Genomic DNA, 18,913 nt, shown 5'->3' on the forward strand with positions numbered 1-18,913 from the left:
CTGTGCCCCATTACTGTCTCCTCTTCTGTTCCATATGCTAATTACTATCGGAGCAATGGGAAGGAGACCATCAGTTTCTCTAGTGGGCGTTCCTTCTACCTGGCTGTTACGCTGTCCAATCGCAGCGCAGGGAGAAGGAACGCCCACTAGAGAAGCTGATGGTCTCCTCCCCATTGCTCCGATAGTAATTAGCATATGGAACAGGAGAGGAGACAGTAATGGGGCACAGCAGGCAAACGGAGAGGCGCCCAGGAATAATAAGTGCTGGGACATCTCTGGGTGCCGCTCTGTGTAGGAAAAGTCCTATCATTGGTGGCGCAGTGTGCCCGCCCCTCTCTTCCCATTGGTGGCGGCAGCAGCACAGGGGGAGGGAGACCCTGCTTCCTTCTCCCCTGTGCTGCTGAGGGAACATGAGCGCGCTTACAGCAGCACACATGTTCAGAGATGCTAGACTGCGCAGCAGCGCAGCCCAGTATCGAAAAAATGGAAATCCCGGTATCGTATCGATACTGGGACAAAAGTATCGATTGGGTATCGAAATTTCGATACCTGCAACAACCCTAAAGCCTTCTGACGTCCCCAAAAAATAAAATGGCATTCACAAAATGATCCAAACATGAAGTAGACATATGGGGAATGTAAAGTAATAACTATTTTTGGAGGTATTACTATATATTATAAAAGTAGAGAAATTGAAATTTGCTAATTAGCAAATGTTTCCAAATTTTTGGTTAAATTTTACTTTTATAAATTCAAAATATAATTATTTTTTTACTCAATTTTACCACGGTCATGAAGTACAATATGTGACAAGAAAACAATCTCAGAATGGCTTGGATAAGTAAAAGCGTTTTAAAGTTATCACCACATAAAGTGACACATGTCAGATTTGCAAAAAATGGCCTGGTCCTTTTAAGGTGAAAAATGGCAGGGTCCTGAAGCGGTTAATGGACAAGGGTGGTGTGTGTGTGTGTGTGTGTGTGTGTGTGTGTGTGTGTGTGTGTGTGTGTTTTTTTTTTTTTTTTTTTTTAATATGAATCTATTTATTTTTGTATTAATGCCCTGGAACAGGACTGATTATTCTTGGTGCTTTTAAATCACTTACATATAAGTGTCTTGTTTTTCTTCTTTGTAAGGATTGGTGGATGAGCAACAAAAAGTTCGTACAATTAGTGCTTTGGCTATTGCAGCTTTAGCGGAAGCAGCCACTCCCTATGGTATTGAGTCCTTTGATTCCGTGCTGAAGCCTCTGTGGAAAGGTATTCGACAGCACAGAGGAAAGGTATTTGTGAAACTTCATAAATATTTTTGGACAATTGCACTACTGGGGTTGCAAGTTACTATTTCTTTTGTGCATCACAGGGTCTTGCTGCATTCTTAAAGGCGATTGGATATCTTATTCCTCTCATGGATGCGGAGTATGCAAACTACTATACCAGAGAAGTGATGTTGATTTTAATCAGAGAATTCCAATCCCCTGATGAAGAGATGAAGAAAATTGTTCTTAAGGTAAGAATTTATTTTCTTACTACTTTTACAAATTATTCCCAAGTCTTGAAAGTTTCAATATAAATTTGTTTATTTTTTTTTCTAGGTTGTTAAGCAGTGCTGTGGTACTGATGGTGTTGAAGCAAATTACATAAAGACAGAAATTCTTCCTCCATTTTTCAAGCACTTCTGGCAGCATAGAATGGCTCTGGACAGAAGAAACTACAGACAGGTAGACATAAGTTCACTTTTTTTTTCTTCCCCTTTCCTTCCCTTTTAACCACTTGATGTTGTGATGTAATTATTGTTTACCTAATATTTGCAGTTAGTGGACACAACGGTGGAACTTGCAAATAAAGTGGGTGCTGCAGAAATAATTTCTAGAATTGTGGATGACTTAAAGGATGAAGCAGAACAATACAGAAAAATGGTCATGGAAACTATTGAGAAAATTATGGGAAATCTTGGAGCTGCAGATATTGACCATAAGTTAGAAGAGCAGTTGATTGATGGAATTCTTTATGCATTCCAGGAGCAGACTACAGAAGTATGTGTATTTTTTATTTATTTATTTTTTTACGGATACACTGCGAACTGAAATGTTCAAATGCATTGCGTTTCTACAAAACAACCTGATCTATAGAGGGATTGTGTCACTTATTTAGAACTTTGTTTTTGGTCACCTCACCTTGCAAAAAAGGTATAAAGAGAACAATCCATCACACAGCTGCCTTGACTTGACAATTAAAATGCTATGAGTCTCGACAGACCATGGATGGCATCCAGATGCAAACAGTTTTAAACGGATGGTTTGTAGAAGATGCTGTGTATTGTCTAAGATAACTCATTCAACTTGCATGCAAAACTGTCAGTTTTTCACTGAACAGACCCTGACACATTCAGTATTGCTTATGTGCAAGAGGCCTAAATATACAGGGTGGGCCATTTATATGGATACACCTTAATAAAATGGGAATGGTTGGTGATATTAACTTCCTGTTTGTGGCACATTAGTATATGTGAGGGGGGAAACTTTTCAAGATGGGTGGTGACCATGGCGGCCATTTTGAAGTCGGCCATTTTGAATCCAACTTTTGTTTTTTCAATAGGAAGAGGGTCATGTGACACATCAAACTTATTGGGAATTTCACAAGAAAAACAATGGTGTGCTTGGTTTTAACGTAACTTTATTCTTTCATGAGTTATTTACAAGTTTCTGACCACTTATAAAATGTGTTCAATGTGCTGCTTATTGTGTTGGATTGTCAATGCAACCCTCTTCTCCCACTCGTCACACACTGATAGCAACACCGCAGGAGAAATGCTAGCACAGGCTTCCAGTATCCGTAGTTTCAGGTGCTGCACATCTCGTATCATCTGAAGGCAATCGTCTATGCTGTGAAGATACGAGATGTGCAGCACCTGAAACTACGGATACTGGAAGCCTGTGCTAGCATTTCTCCTGCGGTGTTGCTATCAGTGTGTGAAGAGTGGGAGAAGAGGGTTGCATTGACAAACCAACACAATGGGCAGCACATTGAACACATTTTATAAGTGGTCAGAAACTTGTAAATAACTCATGAAAGAATAAAGTTACATTAAAAACAAGCACACCATTGTTTTTCTTGTGAAATTCCCAATAAGTTTGATGTGTCACATGACCCTCTTCCTATTGAAAAAACAAAAGTTGGATTCAAAATGGCCGCCATGGTCACCACCCATCTTGAAAAGTTTCCCCCCTCACATATACTAATGTGCCACAAACAGGAAGTTAATATCACCAACCATTCCCATTTTATTAAGGTGTATCCATATAAATGGCCCACCCTGTAGAGTACAAAGTGATCAAAAAGCCAATTGTACCACAAAATGGTATCCTTAAAACTTCAGTCTGTTTCTCAAAGAACAAGCCCTTATACAGCTGCCTTGACGGAAAAATAAAAATCTTAGGCCTCGTTTAAATTTCCGTGTCAGTTTCACATCGTAAAAATTCAATCTGTTACATCTGTGAAGATGTCCATGAAACATCCATGTTTGGTCTGCGTGTTAGTTTTTTGCCCTCCATATGCCATCCATAGCCCACAATCTGCAGAGCATCTCCTATTTAGTGGTCAGTGAAAAACGGATGCTATCCATGATTTTCATGGACTTGTAGACTATAATGGAGGTGTTTGATTAGCATCCTGGACAAAAGTAGTGCAGTTCTCTGTGATGTTTTCACTGACTCGGGGCTCGTCCACACGACCGTGCCGTTTTTTGCAGTCAGCTAATTGTGGATCCGCAAAAAACGGATGCCGCCCGTGTGCCTTCCGCAATTTGCGGAACGAAACAGGAGGCAGATTATAGAAATGCCTATTCTTGTCCGCAAAATAGACAAGAATAGGACATGCCTCGTAATTTTTGCGGGGCCACGGAACGGACCCATTGAAATGAATGGTTCCGTATACGGAACGCCAAAAAGTTTGTGTGAACAAGCCCTCCTAGTCAGTAAAAAAAATACTGATGTATGAACAGACACACTGAAATAAATGGGTTTGTGTGCTGTCCATGGAAAATGCAAACGGCACATGTCGGTGAAAAACAGAAATGTTAACGAGGCCTTATGGTGACACTTTTTATGATTCAAAAGTCGTAAAACATGAAAATTTTAATTTGGTATCACCATAATGTCAACTTGCAGAATAGTTATTTTCTTTATCACACTGTGAACTAAAAATAAAATATAAAAAAAAGCCCTTCTGTACCACAAAGTGGTATCTATATAACAATAGTTTGCCCCACCAAAATGTACCTGACATACAGCCCAGTCAACAAAAAAATAATTATAGCGGTTAATAAATCATTTCAGAAAAATCATTGTTAAAAAATCCAAATGGTTCTCCTGCCCAACTGAACCTTGCGGGGTGATGTATGACCACATATTGGATATTTCTATACTTTGGAGAAATTGTGTAGCAGCTTGCTCCATTATTTTAGAAGTGAAAAATGTGGGCCTACTGCAATGTACTATTGGAAAAAGTAATAAACTTTAATTTTCAAAGTCCAAATAAAATTCTGATAACGCCTGTGAAGTCAAAACTATCACTTACACCTATAGCTGAATTCCTTGGCAGTGTGCTTTCCAAAATCGGGCTATTTCTTAGATGTTTCAGCTGAATAGTTACTTTAGTGGCGTTTGTGTTTCAAAAGCAAAATGGCACTCCTCTTCTGGTGGCATGTTTTGTCTTGGTAACTCTTGAGAAAATGAAAAATTGAGCTAAAACTACATATTATTGGAAACATGTTGTTTATTTCCACACCCCAATTTTAATAAATTCAATGAAATACCTGTGTAGTCAAAATTCTCACTACACCCCTAGATGAATTTGATTTGCCACTTCATGGTCGCTGCAAACATGAAATTGCATGTAAAATATCCTAATTAACTGGAAGCCCTGAATTTCACGAGGTGCCATTCTGAGGCATTTGAGTATCCAGGGGCATGTATGAGATATTTCTAAAAACTGCTGAATCAGGGTGGTAGCATTTAAGTTTAACTAATTTTACCAATTGATGTGTTCCACATAAATTCAAAATCCTTAAATTTTACCTCCATTTTGTGTTAATTCTTCGGAAACGATTAAAAAATAGCTTTTGGAGACTTTGGTAAATTAAATATTTTGTGAGGTATCAAAGCAGATACATTAAAATGTGGAAAATGTCATATTGTATTAAATGTTCTATTACTGAAGTACAATTATTGCAATGATAAGGAGGTACCATAGTGATCATATCCCTAAAAAGCCTGGAACATAAAATTTTAACTTTTGATAAATCAAAGATAAAAAGTGCAAGTGACAAAACATGTTGTTTTACCCACAATATGGGCAAATAAACAGTATAGATAAGATGTAAGTGAACACCAATAAACCCCAGACAGCAGGTACACGACCTGCCGTAAAAGGCCAGAGCATAAGCAGCTGGATCCCCACCGTGTACCATTATAGTCAAAGGACTCTGGTGGGGTCAGGTAGTATCCAGCAGGCTTTTTCTATGCTGGCAGAATGTACCACTAGCGTGAAACTAGCCTTAGCCCAAAATAAGAATGCATTTTCTACTGCATTGTAAACATGTGTTCATAATTAAAGAGGACCTTTCACTAGTTTAAAAACTAACTATATCAGTGGGCAGAGCGGCGCCCAGGGGTCACTTACTAGTATGTCTGGGCGCCGCTCCGTTCGCCCGGTATAGGCTCCGGTGTCTACAGCTCTATCTTTTGTACGGGGCAGAGTTTTTGTATTAGGGTTGTCCCTTGCTGCAGTGCTGGCCAATCGTAGCGCACAGCTCATAGCCTGGGACTCCGAGGCTATGAGCTGTGTGCTACGATTGGCCAGTGCTGCAGCAAGGGACAACCCTAATACAAAAACTCCGCCCAGTACAACAGATGGAGCTGTAGACACCGGAGCCTATACCGGGCGAACGGAGCGGCGCCCAGACATACTAGTAAGTGCAGGGGGGCCCCTGGGCGCCGCTCTGCCCACTGATATAGATGGTTTTTAGTTTTTAAACTAGTGAAAGGTCCTCTTTAAGATGAGAAAATCCTTTAATTTGACCATCTAAAGACCTAATTGAATGTGTACATTTGTTAAAATGTGATTTTCCCCCTTCCAGGACTCTGTGATGTTGAATGGTTTTGGCACAGTTGTCAATGCTCTTGGCAAAAGAGTAAAACCATATCTGCCCCAGATATGTGGTACAGTCTTGTGGCGCTTGAACAACAAGTCTGCAAAAGTGAGGCAACAGGCCGCAGATTTAATCTCTCGTACTGCAGTTGTCATGAAAACTTGTCAAGAGGTACGCTTACATATATTGAAACTCACTAGCTTTGCATAAGAGTGACTTGACATTATATAACTTTCATTTTATTTTTTTTCCTCAATTTAGGAAAAATTAATGGGTCATTTAGGTGTGGTTTTGTATGAATATCTTGGAGAGGAATATCCTGAAGTACTTGGCAGCATTTTAGGAGCCCTGAAGGCAATTGTTAATGTTATAGGTAATGGAGTTAAATTTTTATGCATTCAGTGTATGGGATTTTGCCTTTGTTACTTGCTAAATTTATTGATTACGTCTCAAATAGGTATGCACAAAATGACTCCTCCGATAAAAGATTTACTGCCGAGACTTACACCCATTTTGAAAAACAGGCATGAAAAAGTGCAGGAGAATTGCATTGATTTGGTTGGTCGCATTGCTGATCGGTATGTTTAAATTCATTTCCTTCTTTGTTTTTGAGTTTCATTGCATAATGTATTATACACTGATCATCCATTACATTTAAGAGGATCTATCACAATACAAACTATATAGACTCGATAAAATAGTTGTATGTACCGTATATACTCGAGTATAAGACGAGTTTTTTGGCACACATTTTTGTGCTCAAAAAGCCTCCTCGTCTTATACTAGAGTCTAGTCTAGCTCCGGTAATACAGGCAGTGCGGGGGGCGGCGCTCACTCACTGACGTCACTCGCCTGCGCCGTCTAGTGGGAGAAGGCGCGTGACGTCAGTGAGTGAGCGCCGCTCCCCGCAATGCCTGTATTACCGGAGCAAAGACAAAGTAAGAATACTGCTGTGAGCGTCGTTGAGGGGGATCTGTGGATGGCACTGTAGGGGGATCTGTGGATGGCACTGTAGGGGGATCTGTGGATGGCACTGTAGGGGGATCAGTGGATGGCACTGTAGGGGGATCAGTGGATGGCACTGTAGGGGGATCTGTGGATTGCACTGTAGGGGGATCTGTGGATGGCACTGTAGGGGGATCTGTGGATGGCACTGTAGGGGGATCTGTGGATGGCACTGTAGGGGGATCTGTGGATGGCACTGTAGGGGGATCTGTGGATGGCACTGTAGGGGGATCTGTGGATGGCACTGCCATCCACAGATCCCCCTACAGTGCCATCCACTGATACCCCCTCCCCTAAACAGTGCCATCTAGGCACTGTTTAGGGGAGGGGGGATCTGTGGATGGCACTGTTTAGGGGGGAGATCTGTGGATGGCTCCCTGTATTTAATGCAGAGTGTGTGTGTATATAATGCACACACTCTGCATTAAATACAGGGAGTCACCCTCTTGCAGATGTGTGTATATAATGTAGAGTGTGTGCATTATATACACATACACTCTGCATTATAGCTGCATTTCCCACCCTAGTCTTATACTCGAGTCAATAATTTTTCCCATTTTTTTGGGGTAAAATTAGGGGCTCGGCTTATACTCGGGTCGGCTTATACTCGAGTATATACGGTACTTTGAAAATCCATGTCAGAATGACTGTATAATTCTTTAACCCTTTCTGTAACAGTATGTCGTAAGGGCTAACTTTGTGCACCTTGATGTAGTTACATCGTAGGGGTGAGACAGGCTCCAGCTGCAATGGCGAGATCAGAGCTAGCTCCGAACCTGCCCATTTAAGCCCATAGATACCGCGGTCAAAAGTGAGCCTGGCATCTAAGCAGTTAAACAGAGGTAGACTTCTGTCACTCCATCAGGCTCCTTTGACATGGGGTGCAATTGCTATGTCAGGTGCAGATGCCGAATGTACAGTGTGTTATGTAAAGGATCACCACTTCAGGTCCCCTTGTGGAAAAATGTTTTAAAGGGGTTATCTGGTTAACTATCTTGAGGATAGGTAATCAGTATAATTTATCAATATCAGATCTGCAGTGGTCTGACACCTTGGACCCCCATTGATCAGCTGTTAGAGGCCGATGCCCCGTGAGAGCCTAGGTCACCATTCGTCGGTCACATGGCTTAGTGTCAGCTCAGCCCCATAGAAGTAGTAATGTGCTTGGAGAGATGCCAAGAGCTGGCTGCACTGACCAGAGCTCTGGTGAGCACGACGGCTTACTGGAACAGCTGATCAGAGGGGTGCCGGGAGTTGGACCCCCACCAATGTTATCCATTCCTGGAATTGCAGTTCTAATACGCTGCGTCTCTTCAGAGAGACTTGGTGTATTAGGCCGCAAGACTGACTTCGCCGAATGTCGCACAGGGAACTGGTCTTAACCTGGAAGTGCACCATTAGATGCCGCCATTATTGCAGGTTGCAGACATGAGCCACGGGTGCTGTTTTGGGCACCATGTTTAAAGGGGTTGTCCGGGTTCAAAGGTGAACCCGGACATACCCTTATTTTCACCCAGGCAGCCCCCCTGAGGCTAGCATCAGAGCATCTCATGCTCCGATGCGCTCCCTTCCTGCGCTAAATCGTGCAGGGCACAGGCTCTTTTGTTTTCAATAACACACGGCCAGGCGGAAACTTCCGCCCGGCAGTGTGTTCGGTGACGTCACCGACTCTGATGGGCGGGCTTTAGCGCTGCCGTAGCCGTTTTACTGGCTAGGGCAGCGCTAGATCCCGCCCATCAGTGCCGGTGAAGTCACCGGGTTCCTGGCAGCCCCATGGAGAGCCCCGGTACGTCACCGGATCTCCAAAATATGCCTTTGCCCTGCACGATTTAGCGCAGGGCAAAGGAGAGCATCGGAGCATGAACTGCGACGATGCTCATGTCAGGGGGGCTGCCGGGGTGAAAATTGAGGTATGTCCGGGTTCAGCTCTGCCCCAAGAGCCCCCGAAGATGGACAACCCCTTTAAATTTTTCAGCATAACATTGTACACAAAATCCTACAGCCTTAGCTGGTTTGCCTTCTTCCCATAGTACATTCCAGTGCAGGTAAGCGATGCACATATACCCAGCCATCCTGTTTTCAAAACATTAAAGGTGTTGTTTCATCTCAAACAATGGGGACATATTGCTAGGATATGCCCCACATGTGAGTGTTTCGCATCTACATCGAGAATGGAGCCATGAAAGTTGTGGAGGGCGCATGCACAGTGGCCCTCCATTCATTTCTTTGGGGCTGCTGAAAAGAGCGCTGGCTCAGCTATTTCAGTCAGGCCCATAGAAGTGAATGGGAGCGTTGGCCGGTCATGTGCTGTCTGCTCCCATTCACTTCTATGGGGAAAGTGCTTGGTGGTGGCAATACCAGAGTGCTCCAGCCACCACTTTGCAGGGCTCCATTTAGACCCGCACCTATCAGACAAAGAGGGCATATCCTAGTGATATGCCCCCATTGTCTGAGATGAGGCACACCCTTTAACGGCAACAACTCACTTTATACTTCATATATCTTACTCACTGACACATACCATTTTAACATGATTTATTTGGGTCTTAAAATATATTCTTATTTTGTATTCCTTAGGGGAGCAGAATATGTATCTGCAAGAGAATGGATGAGGATTTGTTTTGAATTGTTGGAGTTGCTAAAGGCTCATAAGAAAGCGATCAGAAGAGCTACTGTTAACACATTCGGTTACATTGCTAAAGCTATTGGGTAACTTGCACTTTTTTATACTGCCTGCTACATTTTTGATTGTTATTAACTCTCTTGCTGCCAAACAAGACATTTTGTCCAGCTCTTTGCAATCATGAGTACCTTCATGAAATTACTCATATAAAAGCATTACATTGAAATTTAAATTTGTGGCTATTTTTGTCCTAGAGCTCAAAATTTAGAACAACGTCAAAAAAATAAAAATAAAAATAAAAAATACAAGCTGTATAAAGAAAAGGCTCCTTTTGCTGACATGCACATTTAACCTGCTGTTAGTGTAGTGCAGTCCACACTTCCTGATGAGATACTATTGTGGAAGATGTTCACTAGGCATGGTTAGCTAGTCAGTTTAAGGCAGGGATGCCCATCCTGCGGCCCTCCAGCTGTTGAAAAACTACAACTCCCAAATGCTTATGTGTAGGCTGCCTGGGCATGCTGGGAACTGTAATTGTGCAACAGCCGCAGGTTGGTCTTCCCTGGTTTAAGGGATCTGGTTCCTGTGCTTTCCTGGGGCCACTGTATTTAGAGCTTTAACTCCTCTAGTGCTTATGTGTTAAAGGAAATCTGTCACCGCGATAAGTAGTGCTAAACATAAGGAATCCATATTGCTATTTCTTATTTTCCTACTGCCACCTGCTCCCCTGCTGTCAGTGAATATCAGTCCACTACAGCCAGATGAGGGAAAAGAGCCCAGTGGCATAGGGATTATACTCTCAAAGAGAGCGACAAACCTTGTCTGATTCCTAAATACACTGTCTTTGCAACCACCTAAACACCGGTTTTAACCACAGTATTATTAGCAGAAGTTATGTTTTACCATTTTGTTAGCCTTCCTCTTAAACTTTTTTCAGGAAAGGGGTAAAACTCTGTGGAGTAAAAGGATGCCTCATGACTGGTTTTGTAGTAGTACAGGTTTTGGTTATTAGAGATGGGATGTTGGTCAAGGGATTTATTGTAATTCCCCTAATTAGGATCTTGAAGGAATTTTTTTCCCTAAGACTATGGAGGTGTTGTTGCTTTCCTCTAGCTCAACATTGCAGGTTAATAGGCTGAACTTAGATGGACATGCACCTTTTTCAGCCATACAAACCCCTTGTAATGGAGTTGATTAATGGTCCAATTAGGTGACGTGGATTTTTACACGAGTAACTACTAATCTTCCAAACACTTTATTGGTCCTTTCACAAATGATGGTTCGGCAGGGAGTTATCAGAATTTTTTTATTGCCTTGTCAGTTGATATGAAGCTGCATTTCCATGCAGCAATCATTTCTGCTCTATGGAGATGAGCGATTGTTACTGCAGTCATTTGTCCCCATTATGAGAATCCTTTTTTCTTTTTTTGAATCAGATCATTTTTATTAATTTTTATATGCACGTGTTACAGAAAGTAGAAGCATCGTACAATAGTTACATCAAGAAGCAATTCTCAACATATGTAGTTACATGTAAATTTGTATACATATTCCAATTGCATACAGTACCCCTCCCTGAACCGAAAACCTCCCACATATATATATATATATATATATATATATATATATATACACACATATATATATATATATATATATATATATTATATATACACACACACACACACCTCATTCTGGTATCAGCTGCACCTTTACCCCTCAATATTACTCGACCGCATATGCGCCTGCCATGGCTCCCATAATTTCTTAGATTTGAGGGGACATTCTCTTTTCTGAAAGACAGCCTTTTCTTATACTAACATATTAACCTTCCTCAAGTGTCAGAGAGTCACCTTGTATCTAGTGTAGAGCTATTAATTTCCTAGCCACATATATCAAACGACCTATAGCCACCTTGAGTGTGTCTTCAACTCTGATACATAACCCAAAATGCACACCTTGGGATCCAGTGGGATATGTACTGTGAAAGCTTTCTGTATGACATCAAGTATCTCTCTCCAGAATGCATTTAATGCCGTACATTGCCATAACATATGTATCAGATCCGCATATTCCATAGAACACCGAGGACATTGAGCATCAGATCTGTAGCCCATCCTATGTATAAAAAAAATTAAAAAAATCTGCGTTTTGTACACTCTATGGAAAATAAATAATTTCCACTTTCACTCAAGGAGGACATAATAGTAGAAAATTGCGGCACACAGCTTCTTAGATTTGCAATTATTCAAGTTTTAATAGTATCACTTTACATCATCAACATGATCCAGTTACAATCCCAATGTCATAATGGTAGTCACAATCGGTGAGTACAATGACCGTACGTTTCGGCCATAGTGGCCTTCTTCAGCGGTCAAAATCTATAATTAAAGTAACAGAGATAATGAGTGACTTAATTGCAAATGGGAAATAAAAAAAATAAAAAAAAATTTATGGAGAAAATGGTTACAAAAATATACATGATTAGAGGAGGCAGAAGGTGCACTTGTCAAATTACGTGCATGCATATAGATCCCAATGTATTATGCTAAATATCTGTGGGAAAAAAGCAAAAGAACTGCACGGGGTGAATAAATGTAAAAAAGGGGGGGGGGGAAGGGGAGTTGGGCGGAAGAGAGTACAGGTGATTAAGTAATGTAAGGATACAGGGGTCCGTTTGTAGAGGCCCGGTGATCAAAAGGACACCATGAAGGGGATAATGGTCCCAAAGCACTACAGGGGGAAGTTATAGAAGCAATACAACTGGGTTACCGAGATGCAGATAAAGTGTTGTGCAAAGATAAATATGCTGCCGATATAGAAGGCTGGAGATTTAGGAGGCAGGAGTCTTACCTGGGAGCGATTTGTAGTAGAGTACGCTGGATCACAGGCTAGTGCCTGTGTGTGTGTCTATTTAAAGTATGCCGGTGTTTAGCCGAAAGTCTATAGCGGAAGTCACGTGGCGCGCTGCGCAAGCGCACAAGCGTACTTCCGCGAATCATTCCTGCAGTAGTTCGCACACCGCGCATGCGCACACTTAAGGGTATAGAGACTTCTTAAAGTGACAGTCATCTACATTAAAATACAGCTCCCCCCCCACCCAGCGCTCATTAATTTGTACCCTCGCGGGCTCGCTTCGCTCGCCGCACATCGGGCTCGGCCTCGCTGTGCTGGGCATTTAGTAAAACTAACTCTATGCCGCCATTGATAAAGAAGGAAATGGATGGTAAAGAAAGAGATGGATAGTCTTTCTTTACCATCCATTTCCTTCTTTACTATCAATGGCGGCATAGTTAGTTTTACTAAATGCCCAGCGCAGCGAGGCCGAGCCCGATGCGCGGCGAGCGAAGGGAGCCCTCGAGGGTACAAATTAATGTAGATGCTGTATTTTACTGGAGATGACTGTCACTTTAAGACGTCTCTAGGGATGATTTGTGGAAGTGCGCTTGCGCAGCGCACCACGTGACTTCCGCTATAGACTTTCGGCAATCTATAGAGATCTGGCAGAACACCGGCGTGCGGGCAATGCCGGGCACGTGATCTGGTAATCACTTGACCGGAAGTATTGTTGTGCGTTCCACCTGCGTGTCAGATGTTTCCAGCTTCCTGTAATGTGTGCTTGTGTCGTATGAGGGGGCGGAAAAGAAGCAGATGATCGTATGTGGAGTGAATTTTATTGTATTCTATATAGAATGGAGACTAATTGTTGTTCATCCTGATATATATAAATAACAAATCATTCATATAGGTATTGCCTAGCAAGATGCATCTCTATACATATGATCATCATGCAGCATCAAAGAAAAACTAACAATAAATGCATTATATATAATCACATACATATATGAGATGTCAAAATTGTTAATCTATATAGCTGTCCCTATGTTTATAAGATTAGGCTATATTTATATTAACGCACCTCATATATTGCGAAAATGAGTACATGAGCGGATGAAAGACGGAAGGGGGAGGAAAAAAGGGCAAAATCTACAAAATTATATCATATTCATGTTAATGATCCTCATGTACTGCAGAGATGAACATGTGGACCAACGAAGTAGACTAAAGAGGGAAAAGAAGGGAGGGAAGGGGAACCAAATATATCTCACCCTTACTGGATATCGGAAATTATATCAGCGTGTCTGGGAAAAAAATGGAAATGAGAAAAAAGTTAAACACATATCATGTAGAAAATTCTATATATTAATAAAGAAATTGCATTCCCGATTTAAACCATTGGGTGATAAAGTTCAGAGCTTGTGGATCCAATGTGCCTCTCTCTGTTTAGGCAATAGGGTCGATCACCGCCGCGTCTAGGACGATCCACTTGTTCAAGTATTTGGAACCGTATACTTAATTTTATTTCCCATTTGCAATTAAGTCACTCATTATCTGTTACTTTAATTATAGATTTTGACTGCTGAAGAAGGCCACTCTGGCCGAAACGTACGGTCATTGTACTCACCAATTGTGACTACCATTATGACATGGGGATTGTAACTGGATCATGTTGATGATGTAAAGTGATACTATTAAAACTTGAATAATTGCAAATCTAAGAAGCTGTGTGCCACAATTTTCTACTATTGCGTTACGACTACAAAGTCCTTGCGGGCACCAGCCAATAGAGAGTGCGGTACTTCACTCAAGGAGGACATAGGCACCGCTTCTAGTATATTAGACCATTGTTCCTGCGAAAGTGCACTCGCATCCTGTTCCCATTTGTGCTTACTAGTCAAGGGATGGAGCTCTAGGAATTAGTTAAGCAAATATACCAGGGATATTATCCCTCGCCTCCTGACACTATTAGGTGTAACTTATCTCGCTGTGAGCCCATAGTACCATGTCTAATCAGTGTTGTAGGCGTGCCGCATTTGCAGGTAATGATAAAACAACGTCTAGGAATGCTGTAGACCTCCTGGAAGCCAGTGAAGGAGCTAAATACTCCGCCCTCTAATAGCTGTCCCATTCTTGTCACCCCTGTCTCCTGCCATTCATCAAACCCTGTCATATTAACAAACTCAGTCATGGCTGGATTGCACCATAGTGGGGCATACTCCGTGACCCCTCTCAAGGGTTTGATCTACTGCCATACTAAATACATTGTATGCCGTATGGGAATTTCTGATCTCATGATCTCAAATAGCATCATTAAGTCTCGTCCTTTCAGACAAGACCTAAGAAGCAGTCTAGTCATATCTGGTGCCCCCAATTCTAGCCATCCTTTTAAAGTGCTGGCTCTGGGCCGCCAGGTAGTACACCCAAGGTTAGGAGCTGCTAGGCACCCCTAGGTTTTAGAATACTGCAGGGTCTTTAGCTTTATTCTGGGCTGTCCCTTACGCCATATCGAGGTTTATTTTGTTAACCCCTTCAGGACACAGCCTTTTTCACCTTAGGACCAGGCCATTTTTTGCAAATCTGACCAGTGTCACTTTAAGTGCTGATAACTTTACAACGCTTTGACTTATCCAGGCCGTTCTGAGATTGTTTTTTCGTCACATATTGTACTTCATGACACTGGAAAAATGAAGTTCAAAAATATTTATTTTTTTTGCATAAAAAAATACCTAATTTACCAAAAATTATGAAAAATTTGCAAATTTCAAGGTTTCAGTTTCTCTACTTCTGTAATACATAGTAATACCCCCAAAAATTGTGATGACTTTACATTCCCCATATGTCTACTTCATGTTTGAATTATTTTGGGAATGATATTTTATTTTTTGGGGATATTACAAGGCTTAGAAGTTAAGAAGCAAATCTTGAAATTTTTAAGAAATTTACAAAAACCCAATTTTTAGGGACCACTACAGGTCTGAAGTCACTTTGAGAGGCTTACATAATAGAAACCACCCAAAAATGACCCCATTCTATAAACTACACCCCTCAAGGTATTCAAAACTGATTTTACAAACTTCGTTAACCCTTTAGGTGTTGCACAAGAGTTATTGGTAAATGGGGATGAAATTTGAGAATTTAAATTTTTTTTTTCCCTAATTCTCCATTTTAACCCATTTTTTCCACTAACAAAGCAAGGGTTAACAGCCAAACAAGACTATCTTTATTGCCCTGACTCTGCCGTTTACAGAAACACACCATATGTGGCCGTAAACTACTGTACGGCCACACAGCGGGGCGTAGAGTGAAAGGTGCGCCGTTTGGTTTTTGGAAGACAGATTTTGCTGGACTGGTTTATTTACACCATGTCCCATTTGAAGCCCCCCTGATGCACCACTAGAGTAGAAACTCCATAAAAGTGACCCCATCTAAGAAACTACACCCCTCAAGGTATTCAAAACTGATTTTACAAACTGTTAACTCTTTAGGTGTTGCACAAGATTTAATGGAAAATAGATACAATTTCAAAATTTCACTTTTTTGGCAGATTTTCCATTTTAATATATTTTTTCCAGTTACAAAGCAAGGGTTAACAGCCAAACAAAACTCATTATTTATGGCCCTGATTCTGTAGTTTACAGAAACACCCCATATGTGGTCGTAAACTGCTGTACGGGCACACGGCAGGGCGCAGAAGGAAAGGAATGCCATACGGTTTTTGGAAGGCAGATTTTGCTGGACTGTTTTTTTTTTTTTGACACCATGTCCCATTTGAAGCCCCCATGATGCACCCCTAGAGTAGAAACTCCAAAAAAGTGACCCCATTTTAGAAACTACGGGATAGGGTGGCAGTTTTGTTGGAACTAGTTTAGGGTACATATGATTTTTGGTTGCTCTATTACACTTTATGTGCGGCAAGGTAACAAGAAATAGCTTTTTTGGCAGTTTTTCTTTATTTTTTTTATTTACAACATTCATCTGACAGGTTAGATCATGTGGTAATTTTATAGAGCAGGTTGTCACGGGCGCGGCGATACCTAATATGTATACAATTTTTTTTTATTTATGTAAGTTTTACTCAATGATTTGTGTCTCCATAGTCTAAGAGCCATAGTTTTCTCGCCCAATTCCTTGGGGGACACAGGAAACCTTGGGTATAGCTCATCTCCATAGGAGGCGTGACACTAAGTGAAAGACTGTTAAGCCCCTCCTCCAGCAGCTATACCCTCAGCCTGGAGCGAGCGACTACCAGTTTTTTGCTTAGTGTCAAGGAGGCAAGACACTCTCTGCACTGCAGAGCTGTCTTTGCTAAAGATTTTATCTTTTCTCTTTATTATTTTCAACTTTTTTCCTTTTTTCAACAGGGACAACAGAGTCGCAAAGACCTCTCTGTTTTCCCGGGGTTGAGCTGCGCCAGTGCCGGCTATCCGCACTGCTGCCTCCCCCACAGAAGAAAAGGAGGACCAGGGCAGCCCAGCTCCCCTGCATCCCGCCAGCACAAGGGTCGCCCGCCTGCAAGCCCCTCTCCAGCTTCCTGCCACTTCGGTGCCAGTGGCTGAAGGGGCGTCCCTGCTGGATGGACTGAGGGTGAAAACGTCGACTGGTGAGGTGGCTATGCAGCCGTTCCAACCCCCCCCCCCCCCCCTCCCCCTGTTAGGGTTTTAACTTCTGTGTTCCCTCTGCCTAGCCTTGTCACATTACAAGGCTTACTGTCGGCTTCCCCCCCCCTTGTGTACGGAGCGGTGCTCGTGGGGGAGGGTTTACTGCACAAGTTTACCTCAGGTGCTGCGGCCTTGTGGGGCTGCCTTTTGTTATCTCGGCCAGTGCTGCCGCTGTGTTCAGCTGCCGGCTGACTTCTCTTGCCGGCTACCGGTGTGTCATTCGCCGCCGGTGTATAAGGAGGTGGTCGGGGGCAATATTTTCTCGGCTGCATATTTGTTTGAATCGCGCGCGCGAAAGTTCCGGCGGGGGGCGGAGCTTCGTTCCGCTTCTCCTGTACATGTTAGACATTCAGTCGGGGGGGCGGATGTCTTTCTTCCCGCTCCTCGCTGGCCCCGCCTCCTCTTCGTGCCTGCTCTCAGGACGGATCGTTTTTACCTCAGGTTTTACCTCTGGTGTTGCCGCTGCTGTTGTCGTCCGCTCCCACTGTGACCTGGTAGGACTGTTAACCCTTTCTAGCTCTGCAGCCCTCTGGCCTGGACGCTTTTATATTACTTCAGCCAACATGTCTGACCCCTCAGCGCCGGCCGGTCCTTGGTATCACACCTGCACCGCATGTAAGGCGCCCCTCCCTCAAGGGCAGCCTGACCCGCATTGCTCGGCTTGCAAAGCCCCATTACAGGGTCCGCCATCTGTTGTGTCACCCCCTGGCCTATTGGATCCCCCTGACTGGGCTAGATCCCTTTCCCAGGCTGTGGTCAGCCTCTCTAACGTTGTGGGCCGCCTTGCAGAGGTATTGCCCTTATCGCAGCCGGATATTCCCCTGCTGGGCCCTCCGGGTCCGCTATCTTAGCTGACCCGTCTGAGTCCCTCTCTCCAGGCGACACCTCCAGAGCCCGTCAACCCCAGAAGCGGTCTAGGGCGGAGCGCCTATCATCCTCGGATGCTTCAGTATCACCCCCAAGGGTGCGCTCTCAGTCGGGCCCTTCCTCGATACAGGATATGCCCTCTGAAGGGGAACTAGTTGATTCAGATTGTGATATGGACTCGGCCTTGCCTTCAAAACTGGCTTCTGCTGTGGGCCATTTTATTAACAATATTCGTGATACCTTTAAGATTCACGATGATCCTCCTAATTCTGAAAAAAACAGTGTTTCCTTTTTTCGCCAAAAACAGACGTCTGCAGTTTTTCCCCTCCACACTGACTTCTCGTCGGTGGTTTCCAAGGCCTGGGCCCGCCCTGATGCCCGTTTTACCCCGCCTAAGAAGTTGGATATCTGTTATCCATTCCCGGCGGATTGCATTACAAACTGGGCGTCACCACCCAAAGTCGACCCCCCGGTGGCCCGTTTGGCAAAAAGCACGGCTATTCCCGTTGCTGATGGCTCTTCCTTACAATCCACTGAGGATCGCCGTATAGAGGCCATTACCAAAGGTATCTTTGCAGCCTCCGGTTCCGCCCTCCGGCCGGTCTTTGCTTCCGCTTGGGCTGGAAAAGCGGTTTCAGAGTGGGCTCTCAGCTGGATCAGGAGCTTGAATCCGACGTCCCTATTCAGGACCTCCGTGCTCTAGCCCAACTTATCGTTCAAGCTGGCAAATTCGTCTGTGAAGCATCCCTTGATGCGGGGGCTCTCATAG

The 18,913-nt window shown here is 43.1% G+C and overlaps 1 protein-coding gene across 1 annotated transcript in view; it reads left to right on the forward strand.

Moving 5' to 3' along the window:
• SF3B1 (splicing factor 3b subunit 1) overlaps positions 1–18,913 on the forward strand; it is a 203,636-nt gene that overhangs the window by 122,035 nt on the left and 62,688 nt on the right. The window contains exons 15-22 of the mRNA XM_040441882.1: positions 1,137–1,282; positions 1,363–1,509; positions 1,595–1,720; positions 1,814–2,035; positions 6,139–6,321; positions 6,412–6,523; positions 6,608–6,728; positions 9,733–9,864. Coding sequence (XP_040297816.1) covers positions 1,137–1,282; positions 1,363–1,509; positions 1,595–1,720; positions 1,814–2,035; positions 6,139–6,321; positions 6,412–6,523; positions 6,608–6,728; positions 9,733–9,864 — 1,189 coding nt within the window. The remainder of the gene's footprint in view (positions 1–1,136; positions 1,283–1,362; positions 1,510–1,594; positions 1,721–1,813; positions 2,036–6,138; positions 6,322–6,411; positions 6,524–6,607; positions 6,729–9,732; positions 9,865–18,913) is intronic.

The sequence above is a fragment of the Bufo bufo genome, chromosome 7, assembly GCF_905171765.1.
Source record: "Bufo bufo chromosome 7, aBufBuf1.1, whole genome shotgun sequence".
Lineage (NCBI taxonomy): Eukaryota > Metazoa > Chordata > Amphibia > Anura > Bufonidae > Bufo > Bufo bufo.